The following is an 11,546-nucleotide window of genomic DNA, read 5'->3' as shown; positions in this document are numbered from 1 at the left end:
CTACGTGGGCCGGTCAGGTTGGTTTGACAAATAAACTTTATCGATAGATAATTGATTTAGTCCACAAATGGTATGTATTACCGCTTCCTTTTCAAACAAAATATAAAGGAAAGCACACAGTTAATTGTTGTATTACAGAAAATATGAGCAACTACAAGACCACCGCCTTCACACACTCATCTATCTGGTGAGTGGTGGTGAGAACACACATGGCAGTGGGATTCGCAGCTAGTGAAACTAGTCGCACCCCTCGGCGCCAATCTCTGTGAAGGCGGCGATGAGGCTCGGTACCACATTGGCGAGTGCAAGCCTTAACCCGGCCGAGCATGGTTGCTCCCTACTTGATTCAGTGGCATGGGCATCACCAACAACACATCCCTGCAACCATGTGTTGCATGTCCTGAGCACAAACCTTCCGCGGCAGCGGAAGTGTTCCTTGACGAATTTCTCAAAACCCTGAGGTGGCCGGCGCATAAGGTGGAGCATGGTCCGGAGGGTGAGCAGGTAAGCATTCTCACTATAGGGCAATGCATTGCGATGGCCCTCCCGTTTGCCGACTAGGGCCTTATATCCGGCCTCGTTGTAGTATGGTTGGGCATTGAGGACGAGACCCTGGATGGAGACAACAACTTGGAGGAGGCTCGACGTTGCCGGCGACCATAACTCAGTGCCCTCACCGTCGAATGTGCCGAGCAGGCTCAGACACACGGTACCAGACTCGTAGAGGTTGGGATTGAGGCGCAGACCGAAGGAGTGGTAGTACACTTGCGGTGGCGCAACCGGGTAGGACGGTGGCAGCTGCAAGTCGAAGAAAAATAGCCCGTGATTGTACGGTGTCCCGCTCGCGCCGACCATCACCAGCCGGAGCAGGTCCATGCGGTCCTCAAACGCTTGCACATAGATGGTTTCTGCACATTGAAAAGTTAGCTATTCATTTGTAACCATGCATTATGTATTTCCACATGCATTCACATACCTGGTAAGTCATTCTCTAAAATTTTCCATTCCTTTTGCACTGTTTTGGCCCAATTCTTCCCACGTCTACCGCCCTGCATTCCGTTGCACAAGATAATTCATTACTGTTCTATATGATATGATCATGCACTACATTTAGTAAAAATCGTCATATGATGACCTGTGACATGTCGTGTGGTCATTTACTTATATTATTAAATCAAGGATTACACTTGTGCAATAAAAAAATGTTATAGTAATAGTTAAGCAGATGGATTCTAACGATAGATGAACCATCTTGTGCATGCATGTAACTTTTTCTTCACTCTAACCTTAGGCTGTGTTTGACAACAAGGTATTGCAAAAACTGTAGTATTGGAAAACTGCAGTATTTTAAACTATAGGTACTAGATACCACAGTTTTCACATATCAAAGTATTTTGAAGTATTGAGAATACTTTGACGTGTTTGGTTGGTACTCATTTACAACGACATAAATTAGGTGCATAGCTATTTCATAGAAGTTGCAACATGGACGTTCTTAGCTGGCCTTGTAAAATGAATGGCCATGCTCGCACAAACAGACCAGGTGGCATGCCTAGGCATCAGCGGCGCCTGGAGCGCAGCAACGCGAAACAGAATATTGGCCGACGCTATGGCTTGGCTACTGCTTGGCCTGACATAGGCGCATAGTGGCGAGCCGGCTAGGACGGTGAGCGGAGGCACGGGCGACGGTCGGGAGCAGTGCATGTGTAGACAACAGTGCCTTGTGGACTCGAGTTGCAGCCATCAGCACAACCATGGCTGGCCAGCTTACTGACCAGATGCATGCACGGGGCGTAGGAGGAGTGCAAGCGGAAGTACGAAGGGCGTCATTTTTTTCCATTGCTTTCTCTTGACTTGTCCATGGCCGACGATGTCAAACAAGCAGCGGCAGTGGCGCTTGCAGCGAGGAAGCTGACGAACAGATTTGTTTTCTTCGCCAGCTCTGTTTCTAAAAAAGAAGTCGGAGGTTCTTTTTTTAATACGGAGGAAATACTGCAGTTTTGGCAATACTGCAGTTATAAATATCATATTTTTTTGGGTCGCCAAACAGGTCACAGTAATTAAAACCGTAGTAATTGAGAAAACTGCAGTATTCCTATAATACTTAGAAAAAACTGAGCTACCAAACGGGGCCTTAATGATTTTCTTTCTTCTTCAATTTATAATAAAACTAGTATATAGTACTACCGTCAGTGCCACAAAAAATTATAAAACTATAGTTACCTCATCCGTAGTGTCAAGGTAGTGGTGATCCGGAGGGGTGATTTGCAGTACATCGAAACGTGGAAAGCGTAATGATATGTTGCAACAACTGGTAGCGTCTGCAGCCTTCCCCTCGGCAAAATCGTGGCCGTTGCCATTCAGCTCCACAACATTCCTTGCCACGGCAGCATTGATGGTCTCCATTGCAGCAGCACCAATGCTATCATCTTTAGTGGCCGTTGATAACTCTCTGCTTCCTGATGACGACGGTATTGGCAGCCGGTTCACCAGGTATCCTTTACCTCGGGCCACCATGTCACCGGTCAATTGGAGCAAAGACTGAAATGCAAAACCCAAAAAACTTGTATTCTTTGCTGGCTGGTTGTCGCCTTCGACGTCGCTATCGCTGGCTGGATTCTGCAGACCATCGTCCTAAAATCAGAGGATACATATGCCGCATCAATTGAGATGAATACATGCAAGTGATGTTGTATAAATTGTAAGAGGTCTAAAGTTTCAGTATAAAAATATGCGTCTAGCAAGTAGGTTAAAAAAAAATTGATGCCCGCAGGTTAGTACAACCCGAAGCACGTCCCCATTGTTTCTCGAAGTGCGCAGTGTTAGAAGGATGGGTATATACCATGTTCGCAACAGCCGGTTCTTTTGGTGCATCGTCGACGCCATCGTCCTCCACCCACTGGCCCATTTCAGTCCACAGATCCATGTAGTATTCCTCTCTAACGACAAGGATCTCATTGGGCAATACCTACATCACACATCCAATCAATTCAACAACAACTAAATTCGCAAAAAAAATAAAATTCAACAACAACTAATGAGTAGAGTTGAGTCAAAAAAAAAAGACTCGTAGAGTACTAATAGAAAATATATACCATTGATATGTTACCATCACCCCACTTGACTTGGACGTACCCACTAGGAATGTCAATAACACGTCCCACCCATGAAAGATCGGTGTTGCCCCGTAAAGGTGCAGTGTTGTCGTTGGGTGATCTTGATGGTAGGAGGCGAATGACAATATCTCCGTAGTAAGCAGAGTGGCCAGAGTCCCTTTTTAGGTCATACGTGCTCACCGTATCGTCGCACTCGACCTCCCTAGCCTCGTCAGGGCACACCGCTGCCTTGAACCACGACACGCGAACCGTCTGGTCCTTGGAATGCAGGCTCCTGACGACACCCACACGCTTTGTGGATCTAGTTCCATCATCAACAATGTGATCTCCAGCAGCATCAACTGGAAGAACATTGGCAACGACTTGCTCCACCGGGAAGAACTCATGCTCATTTACTATGCCAAAGGGGATGACTGTCGATGAACGTCTACCATGTTGTCGCGTGCCGTCCTGCCACAACACGTCGACAGAGGTACGAGTCCTGGCAACAACCATGGGAAACTCCACCTCAACATGCCTCCTGACTTGTGGGCGTCGCGACCGTCTATGGCCCTCAAAGAAGACCTTCCTCAGCTGTTTCTGATAAAACCTCACATCCATCTCCTTTGTGGACCGTAAGACATCAGCAGTTGGTGCTTCACACTCGTGACCAATCACATCCTCCCCCTCCTCCTCCTTGCCATCGGCATCTTGATCATTAGCACAAGCTGCATCCCCATTAGCATCGTCGATTTTGGTGGAACTAGGTTCACGAAAAAAGCAGGCATCGGCTACCCCCCAACAACAATGGGATGCGGCACTGAAGAACGTAAGATCATCCGCATTCTGGTATGCTGGAGGAGCGGATGCATCGACGAGGCCCTTGTCTGTGCCATAATGCATCGACGCAATCCAATAGACGAGGGCGGTAGACGTCTTCACGTTGACGACAGTGCCTGCTATACGGTTAAGATTCCAGTAGCCATTAAGCCACAATGCTGCCTTGAAGAGGGAACAAGGGTCTAGCGCACTGACGCGGAGACCCGGGTAGAAGCGACTATTCTCTTGCTGGCGATACATGTGGTTGCCGTCCATGGCATCACCCACTCTTGTTAGCGTCTTGGACTCGGCGTCGGTGACCCTGCAGACCGCTCCGTCATCGAACAGCACATCGACGTCGACTGACACCTCCACGACCCGACCGAGCCACGGCCCGGACACGACAAAGTCGCCAAGGCTGAGCCTCCTGACGCGCCACAGGCTAGACGGGGACATGCCCCTGATGACCTTGGTAGCCATGCCGCTTTTGTCGAAGTCGACCAGGTCGAGCACGGTGGTTACGTCGGTGACGATGCCGATCTGGCCGCCGACGTCGGACGCCGACCCGACCACCTGGCCGGGGTGCAGGTGGCTCCTATCAATCACCTTGATGTCGCCGGCGCTCTTATGCACGATAGAGTCATCGATGCGGAGGATCTCGAACGTGTCGACCGGGACAGAGATGTTGCCCACCCTGGCGTCCGGGAAAACGAGGCCACGGTCGAGAACCCCGCGCCCGAAACTCACGAGGTCTAGCGTGTAAATATTGGGAGATGCCGTCGCGACGACGTCCATCTTAACCGACTCTCCGGCGAGGGCACGCGCAAACCTGGTGGGTTGATCTCGCTTGAGGCAGCTTAGAGCTGATCGATTAGTCTGGCTGGAAACGCACGGTGATAGATGTTCCAACCTAGGAAGTGTAATACACGTATAAGTATATAGCATCAGCTGTCAAGTAGGATTAGAATTCGTATGCTACTCGGACAAGTACACCACGTCGTGCTTAAACCTAACACAGGTCAATCGCTAAGGATGGAAGCTGTAGATACTCACTCTGTTTATTTATTTTTTGATAAAATCTCAGAGTGTAAGGTGTAGTGTATTTCTTCTAATTCCACATAATTCCCTTATTAGCCCTGAAAAAGGAAAAAATATATCTCTTCTGATTGTGTGTATCTCTCTGTCGACTGCATGTATTTTTTACTTTTTTTTACTATGACTAACTCATTTACTTGTCACTACTAATAGATTTGCCAAAGGTAATTTCATCCTAACTTGTCTATAATTATGTGCCTTGATCACCGTGACGAAAATAATACACCTTAAATAAAGGAACAGAGGAAGTATATAGGAGTAGAGTACTTTTTTTTTGAACATATAGGAGTAGAGTACTTGTGTATGGAAGTTTGTTAGCTTGGGTGGCCTATGTTACAAAACGTCGGCGTGTTAGTAGTGTCATAAGGCCAACTCTAACCGATCCTCTAAAAATAAAGGAGCAAAACGGTGGCGTAAATTTAGTGAAGAATTTTTACTCCACAATAAATTTAGCGGAGTAAAAAGCAAATTTTCATAAGTCCAACATACATTTGATTTAAACAACTGAAATTCGATACACAATGTACATAATCATCCGTCAAAACATAGTCTAGTTTTTAAACCTAAACATGAACTTGAACTTAAAGCTAAACGTGAACTTAAACTAAACCTAAAATGACCTTTATAGAGGGTGAGCCAATCCGCCCGTGAAATCCTACCGCCCATGAAGTCTGGCCCTGCGTCGTCGTCGTCGTCGCCACAATCGGGGAAAATCCTCCACCATTCTTCACATTGAAGTCCTCCTTGTCGTCATTGTCGTTGTCGCCATGTTCCTCGTCGTCCGAGAGGACGATGACCTTCCCGTCGACTGCGCGCTCCGCGAAGATCTTCTGCTCTGCCTCCGCCAGCTCGAGGTACTGGCAGCGAAGGTCCTCGATGTACTCCTCGTCAGCCGCGATGTGCACTCCCGCCTCCCGGTCCTCCCTAGCCACTGCCGTAGACACCACCCCCGGCGGCTTCGGTGCAAGCTCGACGGGCGCCTCACCCCATGGGAAGTTGAGGCGGGCAGCGGTGTCGTGGAACCGGACCTGCCACCGGTCATACTCGAGGGCAACGAGCTCGGCGAGGGTGGTGGCAGCGGCTTGAGGATGCGTGGCCCTTGTGGCGGCACGGATTTGTGCTACGTTTTGCGGATGGGCGGCGGGGCCCGGCGGCTATGGGATTCGGCCATTTGGAGGAGGGGGCGGCAGGGAACGTCAAGGGGGGTGGGGGTGGTTGCCGGCTGTGGGGATGGTGATGGGGGAGGAAGAGAGGTAGAGCGGTGTAGAGAAGGGTGGGATTTTTTACTCCGCCGCCGAGCGGAGGAGTAAATATAGGTGTCGGATACGCGATGAAGGAAAAATATCCTCATTTATAGGTTGTTGGAGTTTGGCTAGATCCCGATTAGAATAGTAAAATCGTATTTTTACTCCTTTGACCGGCTATAGGGGATTGGCTAGAGTTGGCCTAAGTAAGCCTTTTTTTTATCTGCTGGGGTGCTCATAAAATTGATGCATGCAATGAAGCTAGCCACCAAAACCCACATACCTCTGAAAAAAGACCCTAATATCTGGCGTCCGGACGCCGGTGGACCCCAATTGAACGAATCATGAGCAACTCTCAGTGATTGTTTATAATCGTTCCCTGGGGTAACGGGCCAGGCGACCCCAGTTGACCCATAAGGCCTAGTTAACTATTTCTTATATTCAAAAATGACATAGACCCAAAAAACCATTTTCTTATACAAACATAGAAAATCTAAAAAATTGAAAATAGCATGCACTTAATTTATGAAAACGTAGTCCTCTAAGTCAGAAATTAATCATGGATGTTGAAAATATATTTAAACTTGTTGTGGTCCTATAATTTGAGTTGCCATTTGAACAAAAGAAAACAAAACAAAACCATGGTAAAAATGTCATCTTTTTTAGGGGGGAAATGCCATCTCTTAATAATAGAACTTAATACAAAAATATCATATCTTAATAATAAAAATGCCATCTCTTAATAAAGAATGACATCTCTTAATAATAAAAATGACATCTCTCAATAAAAAATGTCATATTTTAAATAATGAAAAACGCCATCTCTTAATAATAAAAATGTTATCTCTTAAAAAAATGTCATGCACAAAAACAAAACTCCACTTGAGAGAAAAGGGGGAAATGTTCACAACGCAATGTGACATAGTTCACAATTTTATAAAACTATCATGTTATTTTTTTCTAGAAAAAGTGTCATCCGATGAAAAAAGGCTATCATGTTAATTTTTTCTAGAAAAAGTGCCATCCGATGAAAAAAGGAGAAACAAAGGGGCGACTAAGTATCGATCCCAGGTCTCTGCCAGGTGCGGGCAAGTCACTAGCCAATACAAAGGCTGCAGTGTTTTGGTTTGTAACGCATAGGCCTGCCTTTATCACACAACGATATCACACAACGAACTAGTTTAACATTCTGATTTCGCTCTATCCTGCGCCAAAGATTCGCGCAAATGAATCCAATGGGAGAGAATGCGTTCGCTGGGAAATGCTAGAGATCTTACGTTCGCGAGATAACATTTCCAAAAGAGGTAAATACATCACTGGTGCTTGAACTTGTCACGAGTGTGCACTTTGATGCTTGAACTTGTAAAATACATTGAACTGATTCCGTAACTTGGCATGGACATGCATATACAGTGTAATTCTCGTTTTTATATGTCCATGACGCTGACAAGGCACTCTAGGCAGGGCCGGCCCTGAGGGGGGCAGGGAGGCGGCCGCCCCGGGCCACCCAACTCCAGGGGCCCCCATCCAGGTACGTAAGTGGCAGCCTACCGACGTAAAGATCGGCAGATACGCAGCAGTTTCGCAGCTACGTGCTGGACCTGGGCTGGGCAAGCAGTCATAACGGGCAGCTCGGTAGCCCACGCACGCACATATCCCACTCATTCGGTTAGGGCCCATGTATAGTCAAACTCCTTGTAGTCCTCATAGGGTCGTATGAGTTGATCGCGTGATGCCTGTTCAAATTTCCTATAATTCCCTTCCCTAAAAAAGGTATCCTAATTCACATCTATTTTTAAAAGAGTTTCCCTAATTTCATTCCCAGATCAAATCGAGGCTTAAAGTCTTCAAATATCCCCAGCCGCGATAGCGAGCTCTAAACGGAGTCGCTGTTTCATGGTTGAACTCCGCTCTTTCATCTCTTGTGCTCTCCTCCATCAACGCCATCACAGGAATCACCCAGCACACACGTGATCATCACATCGCCAAGCGCTTGCCCCAGACGCATGTACACACCGCGTCAATGCCGAGCACCCGATCAGACAATTATCGGCACCGATTCAACCGATCGAAGGTAATATCATATTCATGATTTTGTTTGTCGGGTGAAACGGCCAAGATTGCGGCGCAATCCTGCAGGAAAATTTCTCCGCGATTGATAGGCCAAGATCACAGGAGATCGTGCTGATTTAGGGTAAATTTTGTTGTAAATTTGGTCGTGCTGATTTAGGCTAAAATTTTCTTGTAAATTTGGTTGCTGCGTTTTCCTTTCTCCGACGATTTTCATCATTGGTTAAGCTACCATTCCTTATTCCTTATACGTGAATTGAAAATTAAGTAATTATCTTTATCAACATGATGCATTGTTTGTTTGTCATACTTTTTCTGTTTCTAAATATAAGTCTTTTTTCCAATCTCAGTACGGACTACATACATATATATATAGACATATTTTAGAGTGTAGATTCACTCATTTTGCTCTGTATGTAGTCTCTATTTGAATATCTAAAAAGACTTATATTTAGGAAAGGAGGGAGTACTTATGATACAAAATTTCTTTATTTCAACATTGTGTGTATAAACAATTTCATATCGATACTGATTTTGGAATTATTATTATTTTTTATAGGCAGATTTACTATAATGTTTGTTGGTAATATATATACGCTTATATATACCATAATTGCTATGATGATTATATCAATAGGCCTATAGCCACGTCGAAACAATATATATTAAGGGCCCCTCATTTTTAGTTTCGTCCCGGGCCCCTAAAATCTCAGGACCGGCCCTGACTCTAGGATGTAAAGGGACAAGGCGTGTGGCCTTTTTTGTGATAAACCCCCTAGAATATTTTTTCCCGTACAAAAAGGCCCTCAAAGAAAAAATGATAAATTGAAAAAATATTCTATTAATAATGAAAACTGGTCTGGGGTTTGAACCACACACGCATGTGTACACTTTACAAACATAAAGCTGAACAACATAAATTAAACAAATTATTCCAGCAATATAGTGCCATTGCTTTGAACCTGCAACCAGGCGCTATATAGCGGCCACACATAATACTATAACCGACGACACCGAATGGTAAAATGTCAAATTTAGGTTTATAACATAACCAGCCCGTGTGGCTAAAATGGACCACAGTATGGATCAGTTTTCAATGGGTTTGTTCTTTCTCAATTGATTTTTATAAACAATACGTAAATTATTATCATGTTACAAACAATATATTTATATTTAAAACAAATTATGTTAAAAGGTTCATATAATTTCATAAAAAACCTATGCAGTAATTTAACAAAAATATTGAAATTACGAATTGAGAAGATAATTTATAATTTGAAAAAATGTTTGCATTTCAATAAAATATTAAAGTAATTTTAGAAACGTTCATATATTGAAATAAATTTTCATATAATTTTAAACTTTCACATTTTTAATAAAATATTTATGTAGTATATCATTGTGTTCATGCTTTAACAAAAAATTGTGTTGTTTTAAAAAGTTTATATAGTATATAATTTTGTGTGTTTTCTTAAAAAAAATACAAGCCCAGTGCGCCATTAGACTGCGGATCCTCACATGAATAGTACTTGAATCATATAAACATTTTAATCATTCATAAATATTTTCAATTTTATGAATATGTTTTAAAATAACACGTGAATTATTTTTAAAATGACATGAAGTTTTTTGCATTGTTTTGAAATTATGCCTGCTATACAGCCATAAAGAGTACTCGTACTTTTGATACATGACAACTCATTGGTTTGAGTGGCATCCGTGCCTGGTCTACAAGCTTTGTTCCGATGTTGGGGTCACAGATCTGCTGCTGTTTTTGCCGGATTATTAAATTCTTCTTATTTTTTTTGTTCAGCCAAATGTTTATAAAGGTTATGTATCATTAAATATCAGTAAATGTGAAGTTGTCAAGTGGCTAGCCGCATGCACTCGACTGGTACTTCGCTAGTTCGATCCAGCACACCACTTTTAATATTTATTTTATAATTTGTCAGTTTCTCCCTCAGGGCCTTATTACAAGAAAATATTTTCTGGAGTTTTCCACAAAAAACCAAGCCACACACCCTTGTCACTGACAGCGGGCCCCATGGCATGTCAGCGCATCTCCTTAGCTTCGCGGGTGTATACAAACGCCATTTGAACCGTATATGCACGTCCATGCCTAGTTATGAAACCAGTTCAATGTGTTTTGCAAGTTCAGGCACTAAAGTGCACATCCATGACAAGTTCAAACACCATTGGTGTATTTACCTCTTTTTCCAAAATAAACCACGTTAGCTAAAAAATAAAAAATCAATGACCTGATCTATAATATCGGACTTCCCAACGAGCTTTAATCATAGGCCAACAAACTTCCCAACAAACTAGTTCATGTGCGTCTGCTCTGCCCTCTACATCTCAAAAATCACTTGCCCAATCTAGGGAAGTGTTGTCCGATGAGAAGACCTTTCTGAACATCTCCTCGCATGCCAGGGCAGTGCCGCTGGCACCCAGAGGAACGCCGCTGCCCGTTGCAATCGACTACGCCAAGTCTATATCACGCCTGCATCAAGCAGGCACGGTCGCACCGGGCATCGCATCGGCAACGCCAATGAGAGCACCCATTGGTAGTAAGTTCCTCAACTATCCCCCTCGCTAATCATGTGTAGATGATCTATTGTCTACGCTTAACGAGCCTATCATGTTATAACTCCAAAAATTAGGTTCAACATTGGTATAAGAGTTGATAATGCCTATATTAGATTCCTAGTGATCTTCCATTTGTGTTAGTGTGCATGATCAAGAACTAATGGTCACTTTTTAAGATTAATAGAAAGATTAATGCCCTCTATTAAGTTGATCGTGCATGATTACGATTAAAAGGTTTCGGTTAAGACTAAATTGCTATGGGTTAGTGCTAATTAGACAATTGTAATGTACAATATATTTTGTTAGATTAATTTATCCATTCATCAGCGTCGTTTGATGTTCTAAGCCCGGGGGGGGGGGGGGGGGGGGGGGGGGGGGGGGGGGGGGGGGGGGGGGGGGGGGGGGGGGTGGTGGGGGGGGGGGGGGGGGGGGGGGGGGGGGGGGGGTTCAAATGATTAAGTAAAGTCCCACACATATGTTGACGCTGTGTCAAATCCGCATGGCTGCCATCATGCTCGGGCACTGACATCACGACGCCGCCGTCTCATAGGACAGTGCGTGGAAAGTACGGGCGGACAGCACCGTCCTCATGGACGTGAATGTTGCGTGGCCTCTATGTCGCACACGCCGCCGTCAA

General features: G+C 44.6%; 1 protein-coding gene across 1 annotated transcript; it reads right to left on the bottom strand.

Annotated features, from left to right (window-relative positions):
• Window positions 1-237: 237 nt before the first annotated feature.
• LOC125533988 (probable ubiquitin-conjugating enzyme E2 23) lies at window positions 238-4,709 on the bottom strand. The gene is made up of 5 exons (XM_048697303.1): window positions 3,096-4,709; window positions 2,843-2,968; window positions 2,224-2,634; window positions 977-1,049; window positions 238-908 (listed from the first exon to the last, which is right to left on the bottom strand). Exons 1-5 carry the CDS (start codon window positions 4,707-4,709, stop codon window positions 238-240), a joined length of 2,895 nt encoding a protein of 964 aa, XP_048553260.1.
• Between the last annotated feature and the right edge of the window lie 6,837 nt (window positions 4,710-11,546).

This window comes from Triticum urartu, chromosome 2, assembly GCF_003073215.2.
Source record: "Triticum urartu cultivar G1812 chromosome 2, Tu2.1, whole genome shotgun sequence".
NCBI lineage: Eukaryota > Viridiplantae > Streptophyta > Magnoliopsida > Poales > Poaceae > Triticum > Triticum urartu.
Note: the sequence above shows the minus strand (reverse complement) of the source record. Positions and strands in the feature narration are given on the sequence as shown.

Coding starts and splice junctions, on each gene's coding strand:
- LOC125533988 (XM_048697303.1), bottom strand. CDS start 4,709: ATGGACGTCGTCGCGACGGCATCTCCCAATATTTACACGCTAGACCTC. Junction 2,635..2,842: donor AACCGGCTGTTGCGAACATG/GTATATACCCAT, acceptor CTCTGATTTTAG/GACGATGGTCTGCAGAATCC. Junction 909..976: donor TTTAGAGAATGACTTACCAG/GTATGTGAATGC, acceptor TTCAATGTGCAG/AAACCATCTATGTGCAAGCG.